General features: G+C 42.8%; 1 protein-coding gene across 2 annotated transcripts in view; it reads right to left on the minus strand.

The window, feature by feature from the left end:
* Nucleotides 1-152: 152 nt before the first annotated feature.
* svp (COUP transcription factor 2) overlaps nt 153-21,156 on the minus strand; it is a 52,646-nt gene continuing 31,642 nt past the window's right edge. For both annotated transcript variants that reach the window (XM_065492860.1, XM_065492861.1), the window contains one exon: nt 153-1,491. In XM_065492860.1, coding sequence (XP_065348932.1) covers nt 1,217-1,491 — 275 coding nt within the window. In that variant the 3' untranslated portion in view covers nt 153-1,216. The remainder of the gene's footprint in view (nt 1,492-21,156) is intronic.

Genomic DNA, 21,156 nt, shown 5'->3' on the forward strand with positions numbered 1-21,156 from the left:
GTACTTCTCATCAAGGAAATAGGATGCTGCACGTTATTTAATTTGGTAGACATTTATTCTTGCCAAAGGGCAGTTATTTCTACCATTTCGTCAAAACCAGTTGTAATTTTTTTTTCGAATGTATGTTATTTGGTAGTCAATTAAAAAGCAGGTTTTATTTCTTTATCAATGACATTTTAATGACACGTGTGTATACCTTTTTCTTCACAATATATTTGTATTATTTAAAAGTTTTACAATTATTGGTTTTGCATCTAGAGCGCGTTGCCTTTCCTCATTTTCACAAAAAAAGTATGATATAGTTTACAAGTTGAGTGAGAAAGTGCGTTATGCTCTTTACAATGTACAAATATTTATTCACTTGGGCCACTTCTCTTCTACAATCCGTGTCAGATTGATACAAAAGATGCACGCGCTGCTTGAGAAACAACAGAGCTTGAACCAACTATGCGTCGATGCCAATTTTTCAACAAATTGTCACTATGCTTTATTTAGATTAATATGCACATTTCTTTACTTTTAATATAATTCGCAACACCAATCCTTCTATATGATCCTACCCTGGCAATTCTGCAGGCGAAGAGATGCGTTCCAGGATGAGTCTTTTGACTGCACAGAAATCGGGGCTTGTGACTATAATAAACAGACACGGCTCTTTACAATTCAACGAAAAACGATACCGTCTGCTGCAGTTGGAAAATCAACATCAATTGTACCCTTGGGGGCCTGACACCAGGATATTTGCAAATTTTGAATGCGTCGGCAAACCGTGAAAATTTTAAATTATTAAAATTTGTCAAGTTGAAAAGCAGACTTTTAAAGCTATAAAACTTTTCAACCAGTTGAAATGGCACAAAAGTACATGTGTGAAATAATCCAAAATTTGCAAACCAGCCAGACGGGGTCAGCAGGAGGAGGTACACCTATCAATAACAACAAAACAAAAAAGCAGGGAGCCTCCTTTTATTGGAATTAACAAAGAAGAGGCCGGTCGGTCGGTCCGCGCGGAAAAGCGAGTGGAAAACGCATTGTCAGCAGCGAGTACAAAAATATGTACGAGAATGAGAGCGAGAGAGAGAGAGAGAGAGAAACACGAGAGAGAGTTCCTTTATGCTCACTCAGAAAAGAGAAGCGTCTGTGCGGCGGTGTCGACCCCGCCGGGGAGCTAGGGCGGGGGTGGCGGAGCCGAGCACGCGATCTGGCGCCACATCGAGTGTCACATGGAGCTCATGTAGGGCCAGGAAAAGGAGCTGCCACTGAGCAGCATGTCCCTGATAAGTGTCTCGATCGGCGTTTTGCCCACCAGACGCACGAAGAAGAGCTGCTCGATCACCTGCGAGCTGACAGTGCGCAGAGATGGCAGCCGCAGCAGCAGCTTGCCGAACCGCGTCGGCTGGTTCGGGTACTGCGTGCGGCAGTACTCCTCCAGCGCGCACTGCGACTTCTCCTGCAGACTCTCGATGTGCGCTACGTCCGACAGGCCGCAAGCATCTGAAAGCAGAACCAACAAAATTCGTTAGAACTCGGAAAATATTTATTTAATTTTATTTATAAAAAAAAACAGGAAAATCAAATTGTGTAAGTCATTTTCATCTATAATAAATTGTTCCATATAGCTTCAATTTTAATATGCATTTTTAAATCCTAAAACTTTTTTTAAAATTCAAATACAGAAAATGATGTGTGTGATAAAAGATGAAAATGAAACAGTTCCCGTTATTCCTACATCTATTCGGGATTTAAAATTCTTAAAACGTTTTTAGAATCTTCTCGGTGAGTCAAAGAAGCGAATGATGTGCGATTTTCATACTTTTGGTTAAATTCGTGATTGTTCCATGATATTTCAACCAAAAAGTGCTCTGGAAAAATCGCAAGCAGAAATTTAACGGTTTGTGGCAGAGTATTATAATTTTTCATAAAATCTAACTTTATTTTGGCTTATTTCCAAACTTTTGGAGGCTTTAATAAATTGCTGGAAATTGGGGACTGGGATATCTTCCAGCATACATTTCCAATTTCTTCAGCATTCTAATTATTGCAGCGATGAAATATTTGCAAATTTAAAAAAAATAAGGAATTTTCCGGAACATAAAAATTTGAGTAAAAGAACTTTTTTTAAATTCGATTTTCACTCTCCCCGTCAAATCCTACTTTAACACCTTCGCAAAGAATAGTCTCATTTGATGCACTACGAAACATTTATTTAAACTCCTCTACATTCCACATGGAGAATTTTAAAGGGCAAAAAGCAAATCTGAAAATGACTTCCCTGATTCATGAAGAATTTTTTGACGATTTCATATCATGAAAATGTACAGTCATTAGAATAAAATGACCCTCATCACAGAGTTTCTCAGAAGCTTCAAGAGTCAATAAAAATCGTGAGCGCGTTCTTCCCCCTTTCCTCTCTTGTTTCCATTTCTCGATAGCCACGAGCGCAGAGTTGGATTTTTCACCAGTTTATGAGAAAAAATCGTGGCCGCCACCGCGAAAAGGATCTCAATTGAGAGCAGATTTCCGCCGCTCCGTTAGACACAAAAGATTTGAATGGTAAAAATAAAAACACACACCAAATTAGTGGGAAAAAATAAGTAAATAAATGAAAGCTGTTGTATAAGCTTCCTATAATTTCAATGGAAAATCGTGACGGCGGAGAACAGAAAAGCAGGAGCAAATAACAGAGCATGATAGTTCCAATAATGGACATCAAAAGCCATAAGACGGAGTTGGTTCGGAATGGCCGAGAGATGCGTTTTATTGTCGCGTCACGACTGCAGCATATAAATTTGTGCTTTTATGCAACTCTCCTCTCTCTCGCTCATATTTTGCCGAGTTGTTTTCGCCGTCCGCGCGCAATCAACGAGTATGCGCGCGAGAGAGAAAAAGAGGAAAAAAGCCGCTTCGCTGTATAAGATATTATATTGTTCTTGATGCGGTGGGACGGGTATAACAAAGTTAAATTGCAGCACGTGTCCCCGAGGATTGCGTCACTCGCGGCGCCGTGAATCACATCGCGAGATCGAGACGAGGGCGACGAGAGATGCGCTCTGTGCGATATGCAACGTGTGCGATTAGGATGCAAGACACGCGGCTTCTCTGAAAATTGATTTGATTGGACCCAATTGATGCGTCTCGGCAAGCCTCCTTGCACACTAAAAATATATGCTTCGAAAAAAGTATTCTAAAAAATGAATTTTTTGCAAATACTATTTTTATATTGTACAAAAATTAAAGATTTGTATTACAGTTGTCAGTAGTATGATCAAAGAGTCGGTTTAAAACTCAATTTTCAAGAGGATAATCGGTTGCACTTTCTATTTATTTTGCCAAGAACCATCAGTGAAAATATATGTTTGTTTCTTTTTGCATTTAAACGATAAAATAATCGAATTTCATGAGACTTTCAATGGAAAAATGACTGGAAATTTGAAGTGCATTTCATATCGAAAAACAAGTCCAGTGGATTCTCTGAGAAAAGCGCAAAAAATCGTGGGGATTTTAAAATGAGGGCAAATTTCTTCAAAAACTAAAAAATGACCAGCCCGTTGGCTCGCATTGTTAAGACACTCTCAGGAGTGTCAAAGCAATGAGAGGTATTTGAGCAGTTCGGAGATCTAATACTGGCTACCCAATGTCAGAAATGGCAAAAAGTGGTTAGTTTAGTGACTCGAATTGCTCAAATTGCTCAACGGGCTGGGAGGCGCACCGGCGCCGACTCGCTACTTGCTGGTTTGCACCTTTCCAGCATGCGTGATTTGGCTTCACGGGACAAATGTCTAGCGTTTCAATGTAGTCCTCGGTGCGGAGGCAAGTGGCCCTTGAGTGAGCTGGGTCCCTGTGCGGCCTGGTGCGCCCATGTTATCCGTTCGCGGTGTTATTGGGACCCAGGTTTCAGCATTCGTGCTAGTGCAGTGCGCGCCCTTCCCGGTCCTCCGGTCCTCGGACAGGGATAAAATGAGCAAAAAAAAAAAAAAAAAAAAAAAATACGAAATTAAAAAGTATTGTAACTCGCTGGAAAACTCGCAGGAATTAAAAATTGGGAGCGTGGTTTCCAGGAAAATTGAAAAGAGGGGTGGTTCGTGTCTCAAAGGCGGGAAAAATTGTCAAATTCAGAGATTTTCTGCTAAATTCCTGATTAAATTATCTCGATTTGATGATTTTGCAAATATATCAGGAAAAATCCCAAAATACATCGATCGCTTCTGATAAAAGCATAATGATCAATAAACCTTAACCCGCTCAATCATTTAATGCGTCTCTCCTCCATATAGTTTTGACGTGCTCGAGGCCCTCATGCAGCATGCGGAGATGACAAAAGGTCGCTTGATTTTGTGTGTAAAAGAGGCGCGTTATGAGGGCCCCATAATTTGATTTTAAATAACAAGAGGGGAATCGGTTTCACCCTTATGCACCCAGCACGGAATTAAACCCCCGCGTGCGTTTTTTAAGTTTGCGGCACTTTTTTCTCTCTACGAGCGTCGTCCTTTGATAATATACGCGTACGCCTCCCAAAAGTCTGTGTGAACGCAAATCGAACTATCCGTGCGTGTCATCCGTCCCATCTCGGCGCGCACAAAGCCGCGCCGAGCACAAGGGGATTAGAATTTGTCTTTTTGATATTAAAACACCCTTGTGGACGCATTATATCGGACGAGGTAATCAAGCGGAAAAGCTGCTAGAGAGAAGAGAGTGCGTTCTCTCGCCTGAGAGAGGATCGCATTCGCGTCAGGTCAGCGAAATGACCGCCAAGGAAAATCGAAAATTGAGGTATTTTGCGCCAATAAAGTTAGATTTAAGAAAAATCAGTAAATACTAGGTTTGTAAACGTTAAAATTTACATTCATTTTGTAAAAATACCTACGACAGTTTTCACTGTTCTAAAATACAAATTAATAATTTTTATTTCTGAAGAAATTTGTAAGTAGGGAAGGGCACCAGTTAAGGAAAGACTCCTACTCGAATTTCACTCTTTCGACGCAGCTGATTTATGAAAATTAGTGTAACATCTTTTGTGAGTCGCTCCTCGTGGCATGCATGGAAATTAAACGGGAGTGTGTGTGGACGTCTTTAATTGAGCGTGGAGATAAAAAGATGATGTCACACGCGCTGCTGGTCGACCGACCGGCGCTGTCCTAATATCAACGCTCTCGTGCCTGTCACGTTAATCTGTTTAAATTCATCAGCTCATTTGTCTCAATTTTTCATCTCGGCCGTAAAGTGGCGGCGTCGAACACGCAGCACTCGTCGCGGCGGCTGAATTTCCCACTATAGGTGAAAGTCTCAATTTCAAGCAAATTTCACGCACATAATTTGATGAATTATGACCGATTAGAGCAGGTCTGATTCAAATGACGTGGAAGGGAGCAGAGGTTGAAAAATACCCGGGCGCAAAAAGAGAGCATCCTTGGCTCCATTCCCACTCATCGATTATCGCATAAATCGGACATAAAGTGCAGGTGCCGAAATGCGAGAGCAGAATCTGCGCTTTTTGCGGCCGGTATCCCCGATTCAAGCAGCGGTCGAGCCCGCAGGCTCGCTGTAAGGTCACAAACGTCATGCATATTCAATTCGCTGCTGCCGAGTGCGCGCGAGGAAGGCAAGCAAGCAAGCACACTCACTCTGTCATCAAGCTTTGTTACACTTTAATTCGCGTTTTACAATTCTGATTGCCCAGCGGATCCCGGCGCCGAGAGGGATGGATGCCACGCACACAGGGACACGACTGCTGGGTGTCAAAAAGAGAGCCCTCTGCGGAGGCTGATTTTTCGCTTTCTTGGGATTCAAAAATCACTATCGCAATGGAAATTAAAAATATCACTTTTTAAATGTGGGTGTTATTCCCCATAAAATAAAAAATAAGGCGGGAAAATAGTAAAATTTGACCTGGTTTCTGAGATTTTCGATAAAATCCTTAGTATAACATAAATTTATTTGGTTTTGCAGAAATAATCGAAAATAACCGATTTACAAAATGAAGTTTTCCCGTCCTTAGCGATTTGCATTTCATTTCTACCAAAACTGCAACCACGCAGGGCTCTAATTCTCAAAGACGCGCGGCTGGTGTTGGGTGGGGGATTGTTTGCTTGAATTTTGAATTTTGACGGACCTGAGCGCAGGGGACTTTATGTGGCAGGCAAAATGCAATTAGCCCCGCGGTTGGTAAGGGAAGCGGTCACTTTTGCCAGGCACAAAAGAGCAGCTGTTGGAATCTTGTTAAAAGCAGGGCCCTCTCTCGCACTTAATGTATGCAATTCCGAATTTTCCGCGCGACGGACTGTTTGCATTTCGCTCTCTCTCTCACTCTCTCTCCGCCTTCTCTTTGCTCAATCAATCACGCGGCGGCGGGACGGACAGAGAGTGGACCGAGCAGCAGCACCCGGCGTGGTCGGGCAAGCCGGCCGCAACCACAACGGTCTTGGCTTGCGGGGTTTTAATTAGTGTGTATTGTGCATTTCCATATTCTGTCACCCAACACTTTCTCGTCATTTCCTCTGCGTTGCTGCTCGGCCCCGCAGGCCACTCTTATTAGCATATTTACACAGCAACACACAAAAATCAATAGCGACGAGCACTGACCCCGGGGGCCCTTTTTTCCCCAAATTCAAAAGCCGAGAGCAGAGACAAACGCTCCGCACTCGTCGGACAAAAGAATAACGTTTTGACTCGCGTACGTCTGTCACTCGGCTGAAGAGTAATTTGACTTTAAAATCTCTTCTCTTTTTTTTTAAAACGGCGAGGAGATGAGACAAAAAATCGCCCCGTCGCCTCATATTGTAATCGAGGTTGATGCGCGAGGGAGGGTGAAAATGTAATCTGCTGACTTGACACTGAACCTCCCCATTGATGTTAAAAAGGAAGGTTCATTCGCCCTCTTGTAATGCAGAGACTCCTTATTTAACGCTCAATATCTCACTCTGTGTGGTGGTGGTGCTGCGGCGGCGGCGACGCCAGCGGAGATGGATATTGTTCGCAAATTAAAAAAGAGCTAGAGACATTTTCTATACGCACAAAGACAATCGAAATCTGAGCCTCGTGACTTTTCGCCTTGTGCAATGCGTGACCGTCGGAGCGTGAAAACACATGTTAAAGCAGCGGGAGCTGCGAGAGAAGTTAAAGACAGACTCATTTTGTATTGATTGCGCAGGAAAACGTGTCTTTTAAAGGGCATCACTTGGGAGCGAGACAAATAATGTGGGAAAACATTAAAAGAGAAACTTAATGAACAGTAAAATTGTTCTGCTTGAATTCCTCCTTTGTAACTTCAGTACTTTGTATTACAATTCGAATGCAAATTATTTATAAATGTATGAGACATTGATTTTCACCCAAATAAAAGTAAAAATTGTGTAAAATATTTTCGAGCCAAAAGGAGGACAGCAAAATTTATCTTTCCCATGGATTAGAAGGCTTTAGAAATTTTTGCTAGATTTTAATGCTATTATTCAATTGTCTGAATGCCCAGCTGCGAGGCACATTCGGTAGCTTTTAAACCGCGCCGCACTTGAGCGAAGTGTGCAAATGCCTGGGTCAAAAATCGTGCACCCATCAATTTATTTCCACCTAAAGCCGCTTTTAATTTTATGCAAACAGACGAGCTCGCTCTATCCTCTCGGCGTCTCGAGAGCAATAAATTCGAGGATTGCCTCCTTTTTAATAAACCGCCGACGTGCAGCAACAGCAGCAGCAGCAGCAGCTGGAAAAGGTTCGCTAACCTTTGCTGACCCGAAGGTGAGGGCCAAGGCCGTTTTTACTACGAGTGTGCAGGGTGACCCGCGAGTCAAAGGTGGCGTCAGCACGCGACAAACGCGCCCTCGCCGCGCACGAATTCGGCGGCAGAGGGCCCGCGGGCGGCTGGAGATGCACTTGTCTGCCATTTTTCAGCAGAGTGGCTGCCGTTATTGTGCCTTATTTACACCGCCGCGGGGCACACCTGACACTCTTCACATGGTACAACGCCCTCTCAACCAAAGGTCACGACTCTAATATATACCGGTCCGGCCGAGCAGCATCTCTCTCCGCGCGCGCATCGGAATCTTCCGCCTCCTCCGTAATGACCTTTTGGCTGGAGCACGAGCTGCACACATCTCATTGTTCGCGGCGGCCGAGTGTGTGTGTGTGTGTGTTTTTTTGTCCGTGCAGCTCTCTCGTTCCATGGGAAAATGCGATTCGGCTTGTCCCTCTTCCGTTCATCTGCGCTGATTCTGGGTCAGAAATCTTAATTGGGATTGAGGGCGGTCTGCCACAGCCACGCGAGCTTCGAGAAATTTATTTTAATCCTTTATTTTGTATGCGGCAAGCTGTCTTTAAATTGACCTCTTGTGCACTTCTTGGAAAAGACGAATTGCGATTAACAAAGAGAGAAAACGGATCTTTTTCTAGAACGGAGAACCGGACAGCACGCGTCATGTGCGGTCAAATCTATACCGATTATTTTTGCAAAAGGACCCTGGCGTCAGGGTAGCCCCTGTATTAATTTCCATGTATAGGCCACCTTAACGACGCCTGACGGGTTATTTATGGGTTCGATCTTCAAGATCTAACACACCGTTGGAGCGGTCAAATCGAGAGCTTTCATGCAGAAAATGTGCGATTTGACCCTTTGGAATCCATCAGGGAACGAACACAGGAACGAGATTTGGGATTATGAGATTCCGGGTTGAACTGCGAGCCACTTCAAGGGGCAGGGTTCACTAAACAGACTTATCCTTTGCTTATTTTTGATTGGTTTCTTTCAACTCTTAGTGGCAAAACTTGTCAGTCTTCTAAATGGAGACGTCGTCTAAATTTAAAGTAGCTGACTTGCAGTCGCACGTACGTACAAGTGACGTTGTGGCATTTGAACTCGATTGCACTCTCGGGGCCATCGGACATCTCGTTCCGATTGAAAAGCAGTTTATCTTGGAACAACAATCGATTAGCTTATTTTTTAATCCTTTCAAAAGGCGTGGGTTTTGTCCTTTCGGGCCAATTTATTTTGACGTCTCGTTAAAATTTTCGCACTGCCGACTGGCGAAAATGTTACTTGGTAAAGTAATCCAGGCACTTCTTGCACTGTCACGACCTTTTTTTTATCCAAGCGAGCAGAATATCAAAGACAGAAAGAAAGAACATAACATAGAAAAACTCTTCTTTCTTTATTCTCTCCTGGCTGCTGCCGCCGCTGCTGCACAGCTTTCCGATTCTCCCCTTGAAATAAAAAGACGCCAGAACAAGCTGACGCGATGTGCAAATAATGATTATAAATGTGGGTTTCATTTTTAGATGCTGTCCAAAGGGCGCGCAGATAAATCACAATAAAATGAAGAAGTCTATGCCTCCGAGATTAGCACCCGAGACTTTTCCCGTTCCTCCCGCTCGTTGCATGCGCACAGTTAACTGACGCTGCATGACGTGTTAGATGAACTTTCTGCCTGCTGCAGGATATAATATGCATGCTGCATTATTTCCGAGTTAAAAGCTAATCTCCCTTTGCTTGCGAGTGCTTTTTAAATGATTCTGCTTGAACTTAGGGAAACTGAATTCCGCTGCTCCGTTTACGAAAATACGACAATGACTCTTATATTTGCTGGAAGAGCAGTCTAAATAATTCATGAAAATACTCTTCTTCAAACCGTTACACTTCTGCACGGGATTCTCCCACAACATTTTTTGTCTGGAAAATTTTGGACAAAAAACATCCAAACGTTTATAAAAATTGCACGTCATTCTATTCGACTCATTGAGCAGATTCCAAAAATGTAACGTTTTGAAATGTGACCCTTTTCCAAGAAATTATGGCAATTTGAAATTTCTTAAAATTTTAAATTTTGGGGCAAACCATAAAAATAACAGTCAAATTGCCATCTTTTATCAAACACCATCGAATGGTAGTGAAAAAAAAACACAATAATCTGCGGATTAAAAGGAGCAAAATTGCACACCACTTTTGAAAGTAGGAGAACTTAGGCAATTTGCTTGGCACAAATGTCAAGAAATTGCATTTAAAATTTTCTGGCTCTTTGGCTAACATTGCTAGGGCATTTTCAGGAGTGCTAAAGCAATAATGGGAGATAAATTTGAGGATTTCTGGGGTTTCTTCCTGGCTGCCCAATATGTCATAGATGTCAAAAGGTGGTTAATTAGGCGACTTGAAATGCTCCCAAACTCAACGGGCTGGTTTTCACACCTTAGGGACAAATTTCTGGCGTTCCAACAAAAGGTCTCAGTGCAGGGAGGTGAAAAGATAACCAAATTGGGTCATAGCTCCTCTGCAGCCACTCGGGGCCCCATGTTATTCGCTTTGGCGGTGTTATTTGGACTGAGCAGAGATTCTAAAAAACTTGTTCCTTCAATTTCAATATCACACATTTAGATTTTGCTCAAATTTGAAATTTCTAGAGAATTTCGACTATTTGTAGGCACCCATGGCCCGTGCCAACCTGTCGCCTCCCAGTGTCCTTTTTGTCGCGAGGCAAGTGCACGCGGCGCATTGTAATCGGATGACAATAAGCGCGCGGCACAGGTTCGTGCAAGAAGTGACCCCTGGATGCCCGTCTGACCGGTCCATCCAGAGTTCTGGGTCAGTGGCCTTTGTCTGCGCGGCGATTTGTGCACGCTCCGCCACCCCGACGGCCCGCTGTCACTCTCTCGGAAAACACAAAGCACTGGATAAAATGTGAACGCAGCGCGTGCATTTATTTATCCAGTAGAGGCAGCGAGAACAGGAGCTGATAGCGAAATGTGTAGCCGGGCATGCAGCGAGGGCTCATCGCGCGTACACACCGCGCACTATCTTGTGGCAGCATTTAATAATTCTCTCGCCCCGGCGCATAAAACACGCGCGAGGCGGCGAACAAAAGCTCTCCAGAGTCGGTCCATTGATGCGTGCATGGCTGGATATTTTATTATATCGCCTGCACTGCACGGCGAGGATGAAAACTGGCGCTTTTGTTTCGTGCCAACCGAAACAATGGACCTTGTGTTTGCGATAAAGCGACCGGACCAACCGACCGACCGCCGACCGACTCTCTCTCTGTGCCGTGCGAGATCTACGCGCGGATGGCAGAATTTATTCCGGGATGATCCGCCGCGAAACGTGTTTTCATTTTGTTATTGGCTTATATATTTGAAAGCGCCAACAGCGACACTTTGTATTATTTAGAACTGGTTCTGCTGATGCGAGGTGACAACCAATATCAAGTAGTGCACGCCTCTGTGGCTTCTCAGTCAATTCCGTGTGTAACGCCCAAGTATCATTTTGTGGCGTGTGCTAAGTGGAGCCTAATTTGAGATGAATGCCTTCCGAAAGGCACCTGTTGCCACCAATGAAACCAGTCGCCGCGAGCGCTGCTTTGGCATTTTGCGCTCGAAAAATGTATGTATGCGGTCTATCTCGGCAGACCAAAAAGCTTTTAGCTGTTGAGTGTGTTTCAATATGCGGCCGCGAATGCCACAAAATTCCCAGACGTCCAAAAAGCAGAAATTAGTACCGAAACGACATTAGTTTATTCCTAGAAATGGGCAACATTTGCCAATTTTTGGGTAAAATATTAGCATAAGTTAAATAATCGATATTTAGGCGAATAAAATCGATAAAAATTGCCTTTTGTTGGTATCAAAATTAATTAAAAAGGGATGCGATTCTCCGAAATATTAGTACAAAGTTCTTGGAACGTGTTAAAAAGCGTGGGAATATTGTATTAACAAAAATGTTCAGCTAAAACTTTTTGTTTTGGAGAAATAAAATGCTTAAAAACTCGTTTGATGGTCGAAACATCATATAATAGCAGTCACAGAAAAACTAATCGATAATCGGTTTTTGCATCCCTGCAATTATTCATTAATGTTTTCGGGACAAAAATATCTTTAAAAATTGTTTAAACCGTTTGTACAACGTCAACAGACGGTCCTGTGTCGTGTTAAAAAGCACCTCAGTCCATAAAATCGAGGATTAGGCTCAATAAAATCAGAATGACACATAAATTAGTGATTTCCCCGCATCTAATTGAAAGTCCTTGTCGGTCTTTACTACTTTTTAATCGCGGCAGAGCTGCAGGGCGCCCCGAAAATCACAGATGGGCGATAACAATCACTCGGGGCGATAAAATTTTTGAGAGTGTCATCATCAGGCATGACGAGTGTGCCAAGGATCCAGCACTCTCCTTTCTTTTGTGATGCTAATCACCGCTCGCGAGAGAGGAGCCTCGCTCGCATCCACGCTCGCGACGGCGGCTGCGGCGGCGGGACATACACATTTTATTTTATTGCCGCGCACTTAGACGAAAAAATGCTGCAATAAAGCAGCGCACGGTATTAATTTTACGTACGAAAAATGAATAAACGCCGCGCGCGTCCGCTAATAAGAGGTGAAATATTCCGCAGAAACTTTGAAAGCGCGCATCATTTCGAGCTTTTTACTGGGCTATAAATTAGAGTAGCGAGGCGCGTTGAATATTAAATAAAATCAAAGTCGTGTCTGCTCATGTCGCGTCAGATATTTACGACTGCCTTTTATTGGACATTTCTCTCGGCGGCTGCCTTTTTCTTCAAGAGCGCCGGCCGCGACCTCAAAGGTTGGGCAGGGTGAGAAAAACACGAGGAAAACCGGTTGTGCCGCGCGCTATCATTAATAAAATACTCCTCTCCGCGGCGTTCCTTGTGGGTGGTGTGAGTGAGTGTGTGTGTATATCAGAAAAATTTAAGAAAATTAGGCAGGCCGAAATCAAAACCAAAAGTCTGCTGTATTTATGAAAGGGCAGTGCAAAACGGATTATCCATTTGGTTTCTGATGTTCGAACCATTTAAGCAGCATGGATAATGAGTTTTTAAGCATTTTGAAAAGTAAATCTATTGACTAATCAGGATTTTAGTTTTAAATCAGAGAAAAACGTCCAATGCATGATTTGTAACACGTGCCACGCCTACCTTTTCAAATTTCCTTAAGAACCACGCCCCCATTTCAAAATTTTAGCATTCAAGAGAATCCTGTAGACGTGTTTTACGATATAAAATTTGCAAGATTTAAGAAGAAAATAAAACTCAATCATGTTTTCCACGGTTTAACTCGTGGTAATCAAAAAAGAAACAAAAAACTGATGGAAATTGGCAAAATAAATAAATTGCTGAGGCCGATTATTAAGAAAACCGAACATTTTTAACATCCCTTATTTTACGAATATGCCGGCCGGCCGCCAAAACGATGACTTTTGAAATATAGTGCATAATGAGGGGTCGGTTGTCAGACGCATGATTTTTTCTCCCGCAGACAGCCCCCTTCAATTTTCCATGCATAAAAACTCCCCCGAGGTCTAGGGGCGAGTGCAAGAAGGGTGGTCCCTAGTCATTTATAATGTGAATAAGTTTCGTGTGCAAATAACATCGGCAGCAAGCTAGGAGAAAGTGTGAAATTTCGCTCGATGAGAAATTTTCGCTGGTGATCCGTGCCGGCGAGAAGAAAATAAACATTTTCGCTCGCCGTGCGGGGATTTCACGCTGCACTTTGATTGAAACCCCCCGCTTGGCGCTGTGTGTAGTTTATATTGCGAACGAGCCGAGCCCCGTGGGCAATAATGACGCGACGTACGTGTGATGCTTTGCAGGATTTTCTGTAATAAGGTTGTCAGAAAATTTGCTTGAAATAATGTTAGTCAGCGCGCGTATAAAAAGATAAATAGCTGCTGGCGCAAGTGGATCTGAAAATAATGGAGCAAGTTATTGTAAGCTCGCCGGCTCTGCTTGATGGAAAAGGGGCACAACGGACCCACATTTTTGCTCTCAGGCCAGCAAAAACGTTTTCCTGCTTAAATTGAACAGAGCAGAGGTGCTAACTTGCTCCAGAGGAAGCCGTAAAATGTTATTCACCGTGCATGAGAGTTTTTTGTGTATTACATATATGTTTACAATGGCTAATTTTTAGTTTCGTTTAATTTTCTGCGCGTTTGTCTCAGGATTCGCAACATTAAGAACAAATCTTTCAAAATTGACCAAAATATAATTGTTTTCCATTTCCAGAAATTTAAAATGACTCGTTTTGGCCACTGAGAAAATTAAATGTTAAAGTAAGACTTTTTTAAAGCACTTTTAAATTTCCTATTCAACGTTCCCGTTAGAGCTTGTCATTGCAATTTGGCTGCCAATGCGCCACTCAAGCACACAGAGAGCACTCAGCGTGGGCGGTCGAGGAGACTTTAATGAAAGAGATCACGTGAGCCTAATTGAGTACACATATACTATTCGTCCTTCTCTCTCGCTGAGGAATAAGTGAAGAGACGACGATGACGAGACGCATGCGGCCGCAGGTATCGAGTTTCATGCTGCTGCTGATGCAACTCGGCACTAGTTTCGTATTCATTGTATTCGTCCGGTGCTGCTGTATACATACCCCTTGCTTCATATGAGTATTAGAATTTGAATAAAAGAAAAGCTGGAGAAGCCCTCCAACACAGCCCGCGGAGAAACTCTAGAAATGAAGTTAATTTCATATAGTGTGCGCGGGCGTCTCTGCTGTCAGAGCTGACGAGTGGGAATTTTCATCGCATTTGTCTTGTTTTGCTCGGGCGGAAGGGTTAAGCGAATAGAAAAGCACAACCCTTTGCCTGTTTATGGCTTACGCAAACGGCGGACACGCGAAGTGCCGACCCCTTGTGCATGTTGCAATCTATGCGCATAGAGCTTCCCGCGTTGTAAAAACAGAGCAATGACTGCAGAGGAATCTTGCAGATAAAATATGTACGAAAATTTTTGCTCTCACCACGTGTTGCAAAAGAACTCACATTGAGGATATATTTTTTAGCAAAAGAACTGCGCATTTGCGTGGAACAATAAGCATCTGACAGTTGGTCAAAATTTGTCCGTTGGCCTTTTAAATTTTGAAATGGACCATAAAAACTACGCAAACAACGAACGGCCGTTTGCACTTGTCTAATGAATGTCTCTGCACGGAGTATATATTCTGTCAGCCGTTTTCGGACGTAAAAAAATTCCCGTGCAGGACGTTGGCCGACGGGACAAAGGGATTATTTAAAGGTCCAGCAAGAACAATCAACCCCTTTCGTTTCGGAAGATTTAAATCTTGTCAGCTCTGGATGATGGTCCGCGCACCAGAAGATTATTTTTTCATGCAACGAGCCCTTGTCCATCGCTCGTGAGACTTTCCGTTAGCGAATCTGATAAAGACCGGCCCGCGGAGGAAAAAAAGCCGAATTTGAATAGGCGACCCCCAAGAGCAGCAAAACGGTCAGTGGCCGCGCGCGGTGGCGAAAAAAACTCACCCAAGGTGCTGGCAATTCTTGCCGGACAGGAATTAGTCGGCTCTCGGGAGAGGAAAGACATTAGTTTTTTGTCGCCGCGCGGCACATATATAGTCGGAATAAAGGGTGGACGCGCAAAAAATGGACAAAGCAGGGTCATCGCGGCGGGTCTTTTGTGTGCGATAGCGTCTTTGGCGAGGGGCGAGAAGCAAACAACACCCTGTCCGACCCAGCGTCTGACCGGCCGGCCGGCTGGCCAACGTACCCCTGCGCTCAAACTGCATGCCAACAACCGCTAATTCGGCAGAGGCGTTTATTTAAGAAAGTCCGTCCGCTTTTCGGCGGGTCGGAGGCCTTTGCTCCGAAATGTCACGCACGCCAAATGTCAAACACCAAACACGGCGGCATTTAATCGCCGTGCTGGATCCATTATTTTGATGCGACGTGTGCTGTCGGGGGTGGCGCGGCTAATAATAATCGATATCTCAGCCCCACAGACATCGTTTCTGCCACCCTGCCGAAATATGTGCATCGAGATTGAAGAGTCGATGCCAGAGACACACCAACCACCGGCGTTGTTTGCTCATATTGATTGCATTACACACCGCTATCGTAGATTAATTTAACATGCGAAGCATATTTTGAAAAATCGATTTAAAAATTCAGTTTTTGCTCAATTAAGATTAAATTTTGTTCATAGACATTGTTTGATTAGTGAGTCATTCTATATAAGCATTCTAAGATATTCTTAAATTTCATTTTAAGAGGTTATCCTGGCCTTTGGTTAACCGCAAATAAATGTTCTGAAAGACATTAAAATGTTTTATATTTCATATTTTACAGAACTAGTGTAGCAAAATAATCAAGTCAAATGAAAATATGAAAATTAAATTAGATTAAAAAATGTAAAAATAATTTCCAATGAACTGGCAGTCAGCTAATAAAGTTTTAAAATAATTTTTGGAACCATAAATACACTATTTGCAATTTTCCCAGTCATAAATTGGAAACTTCAGGGACTTTTCCGGAAAATACTAAATTTAATACATTCAATGAGCGAAAAATTCGATTCAAAATTCAATTTTTAATCAATTTCGCTGCACCGATAATTTAACCTTCGGAGCAATGAAATTCACACATTCTGGATTTAACTTTGCAATCAGGAAAATTTAAACAAAAATGGACACGTTTTAAAATAAATTTCAAATAATTTGTAATTTAAATTTAATAACCCTGAGCCGCTGTTGGATTTTCTCCGAGCTGAAAAAGCCGAATTCCAGCTCAGCAACTTTTATTACAACCTGCGCGTTCTTCTCCCCCACAGCACAAATACGAATATAAATCCAAGAGGCGTACGTAAAAGCCAAAGCGTATAGCGCATGTTATATTGATTTATATCTTTTCATGATCTTCCACCTCCGTTCCGACGGTGTGCATATACAGTGAGCGGCCACGAAATATTAAACAGCAACCCTTTCGGCAGATAAGGGCTGATCGCGCACACCGATAATGAATGGGAGCGATCTTTTATTGCTCTCTCCGCCGCCTCGTTTCGTATTTACGAGTCGCGAGTCGAGTGGGGCTCTGCGCTGCTCTGCTCTCGCTGCTCTAATGCTGCTCTTTTCGCATGATGAAACGAACGCGAGACGTTTAAAACCGCGCGCGGCGCACGGGCATCAGCGAGCGCCGATTGCAAACAACGGTGTGTGCAAATAAAAAGGTCGCGTTGAGTGCAGGCGCTCAGCAAATAATAATGCCAACCACACAATAGCTGCGAAGCAGGCCACTCTCCACAAGCAGCAGCAGCAGCCGATTTTCATCCCGAAGGCAAACAACGCGCAAATGCTGCGTTTTTTGCTCAAAATCTCTCTCGGCCGCGTGCAGTAATAAATTGCTTGGGAATTTCTGGTACGTTTTAGAATGCGCGCCCTGCTGTGAGTGCCGACTAATTTTTACTGCCGCTTCCCTTGACTGAGAGCAAATCACCGTTTAAAAAGCCGCTGTCGGTGTTTAATATTTTGATTGCCGTGCGCCGCGGAGAGAGGTCATTAAAGTGATTGGACACGCACTAATTCCATATAATATTGTTTGACCCGTCGTCGCGCCAGAGCTTCACCGGGTGCGTTTGCACCTTTTCATTTTTCTCGGTGAACGTGCGAACCTTAATTGGATTTTGGAGCCGCAAGTAATTTATGTGAGTGGCTAAAAGTTTCAATTAAGAAAAAAGCCATTATTATATGCTTCATGAATACTAAAAAAACTTTCGAAAGCAGCAGTGGCTGAAAAGAAATTTGTGCATGTTCGCACCACGGATGACGATTTTTACGATTATTTTTCAGAGAAGTCCCTGGATTTTTTAATTTGAATTTTCAAACTGTCTGAGCTGACTGCCAGGTCATTGGAAAATTCTTAAATTTATCAATTCACTTAATTTATTAATTTATATTTTAGCCCACATTTAAAAATAGGAAATTTCACCAGATTTGTCATTTAATATTGTCTATGAAAAATATTGAATAAAAAATGTAATTTTAAATCGAATTAGAATTTCTTGATCATTTTCTCGAAATTTCCCTATAGGTCACATCGGCCAGACAGTTTTTGGCGAAAATTGCTCGTCTCTTTCCGTAGAGTAAACTTATAACAGGCGTAAAGAATCAATTTCTCGCCTGGAGTGAAAAATTACGAGCGCGAAATTAACCCCGGGCCAAGTATAAGCGAGAGAGAGAAGAGAGCGAGGGTCAAACGTTTACACCGAACGGAATAAAAAAGGGTCAAGCGCGCGCGAACCGGCCTGCAGCAAGGATAACCATGCATGCTATTATTGTCGCAAAGTCAGCCGCTTTGACTTTATGTGTGTATTGTTCCCTTCGGATGCGGCGGTGGTGTTGGTGGTGGTGGTGTGGTGGCCGGCCGTAATGGTAATAAGGGTTGAATGTGCTTATTATTACGGCACGCAGTAATCAGCCCCAATTGTCCGGGCCGAGCGTCCAGCGCGAGTGACCCTTGTACGGCTTACACAATACCCCGTGCGCAAAGGGGTAAGCGGCATTCCATTTCACGCATAAATCATCAACCCCCTTCGCCGTTGCCGCGTGCTATCGCTCTCGCTTTATGCGTCCAGCAGGTATAGAGCAAAAAATGCGCGTGTCATTATCTCTAGCAGACGCCGGCGTGCTTTTCGGCCGTTTTCTGTGTTTGTCACTGCAAACACACACGCCCTCGAAAAAAAGCGCCGCTCGTTTCTGTTTGCTTTCTGATTTTTAATGGAAAAGCACACGCCAATCGCATCGATTGCTGCAAGCGTGGCTCATCAAACGTTTGCAGGGGTCGCTCGTTGCTGAGTGCATGTTGCATGCTAATTGAAATCTCGGTGTCACGTTGTGTTTTGACTCGAATTACGGACAATTTCCTGTTTAAATTAATCACGGCCCGGCCGCATGCAAAAAGGGAATCCCCACATAATGAAGTACCATACTAGGAAATTGATGCGACGCAGTTTCATGTGGTTATGCTATTTACAGAAAGAGACATTGCTATTTTTTTTTAATGGATATACTTTTGCCAAAAAATAATCTTGATTTAAGAGCAGAATTTTAGTCTAAAAATTTAGACGGTTTTTATTCCAATTTGTGTAAATTTCCAGCAAAGAAAATGCTGTTACTTATTCCAAACATTTCAAATAATTCACAAAAAAGCAATGATCACACACGAAATACAGTTAAAGCTAAATTTAAAATGGTTTTTAAGAAAGTAAAAGAGCTAACGTCATCCAACTACTGTGGCTGCAAGAAGCAAGAACATCCTTCTGAGCAGCGCAACAACGGAGAGCATATAAATAGAAAGCGCACAATGCTCGCCGAAATCGACGTTTCAGCGATCTTTATCTCTACTTTGTGGCAGACATAGGCAAAATCGCGGGGCGTAATTTATTAATGTCCCGTAGAATGTTTTCCTTTTTAAAACCGCCGGCCGGCTCCACTGCAGAGAGATTTATTTTCCGTGTCGGCCAATCGGGCACGCACACAATGGACATGTGAATTTTTGTATCGATGTAGACGTTTCTTTCTGACCGTGCCGCCCGGACAGGCGTGAACTTGTGACTAAGCGTACCGTAAAAACTAACTACTTCCGGACCAATTATTGATGCACGGATGATGGAAAATATTCATCAGGGATTTGCAAAACCGATTATCGCTGTTTTTTCCATCATTTGAGCACAAATTATCAGTTTAGATCACTCTGACGCATTCCAGAAATCAGTTTAATCAGGATTTTAACTGAAAAAACTGTAAATTTTACGATTTTCCCGCGCATTATGACGCCTTCTAATTAAATTTCAGGAAAAACAGGTCTCAATTTTGAAATTCCCGCGAGTAAAGTTATAGAAAAATAGTTGATTTCTAATGAAAAAAATTCAAATGATTATCGCTTAAAACTCAAACTTAGCCTTGTTGACCATGCGTGAATTATGGCTGTTTGTTATATTTTTGGATTTTTATTGTGTACTTTGTCGATGAACCGAAAAAAGCAGTAAAATTTGCGGTGTCGAATTTCACAAGGCAAACGACCTTTTGGCTAACGCGCTTTTAATAGAAAGCGTACAGAGGTCTGTTTATTAATTTTAAAACGCGCTCTTTTACCGGAATAACCATTAAACGTTTTATACGTTGGAAATAAATTCCACCAGCCAGCGTTTGGTCATTGCGAGCAGCGTGTCGGCTGCAAATGTTCAACAAAACATATAATATAGCATTACACGCGTTTAATAGCGCTTTTAAGAAAAGGCGACACACAATAAAAGTCCAGCGAGAAAAGTCACCTTTGTGCGTCGCTGGCAGAGACATTTCACGGCATAGGAGAAAAAAAATAAATTGGTCTGCGTTTAGTTCGAGTGTGAACAAACATTCGGGGGTGCGATCCCAGCTGAGCTGGGCATGGGGGTCAACACCTCGGCAAATAACGGCCCTTTGTTGTTGGCTCGCTCAAGACAGACTTCCGCGCCATTGACCATTATTAAAGAGATCTATCTGCTGCTGCTGTTGCTGCTGCTGCTGCGTGTTGTATCAGCCGATTATGATTCGATATTTATGACGTTGGTAGCGTGCCCAGCGCATATTGCCTCACCGCTTCGCTCGCTTTTGCATGGCGCGCGGTGAATCTGCAGCAATTTATGTGACATCATCGCAAACAGGGATCCCCTTCGTAACTGGATTTTTTATACACAGTACAGAGGAAGGAATAATAGCTACTGCGCCACTCACTCCTCTAGGGAGCGTTGCATAAAAATTCTTATATAACGGATACACGTCATCCATCGATAAAAACAATACGCACATAAGTTGGTATACGGATGTGCAAAATTAATCATCCTTTGCCTATTTTAATTGGCATCTTAGTAGAAATAATCTGTTCAATAATCGATTTTGCGAGGAGTATTTTCTGCAATTATTCAGTTTGATTCAGCGTTGATTTTTTTTATTTTGCCAACTGCCATGAGCAAACAACTATAAATAATCGATTTCCACAGTTTACCGTAGTGAAAAGCGATATGGCTGAAAGAAGGTTTAACTCGCGGGAATTCGGAATTGGGGGCGTATAGTTTTGCGGAAAATTTAAAAAGAGGGCGTGATACGTGTCGCAAAGCGTTGGGAAAATCGTGAAATATGGAGATCATACTGATAACGCTTGGGAATGTTAAATAAGGGCGTGATTTCCCGGAAATTAAAAAGGTTTAACGCGTGCAATGTGTGCAAAGCGCGGGAAAAATCGAGAAAAATCAAATTTTTATTTTGGTTAAATTATCATAAAACGGTTAAAATAAGAAAAGAATGAGGAAGGTATCCAGCGCAAGAAAAAAATATACCACCCAGCTGGAAAAAAATTAGCTTTGACTGAGGAATTTGTAGTGGAAACCACGTTCAGCACT

The sequence above is a fragment of the Cloeon dipterum genome, chromosome X (assembly GCF_949628265.1).
Source record: "Cloeon dipterum chromosome X, ieCloDipt1.1, whole genome shotgun sequence".
Taxonomy (NCBI): Eukaryota; Metazoa; Arthropoda; class Insecta; order Ephemeroptera; family Baetidae; genus Cloeon; species Cloeon dipterum.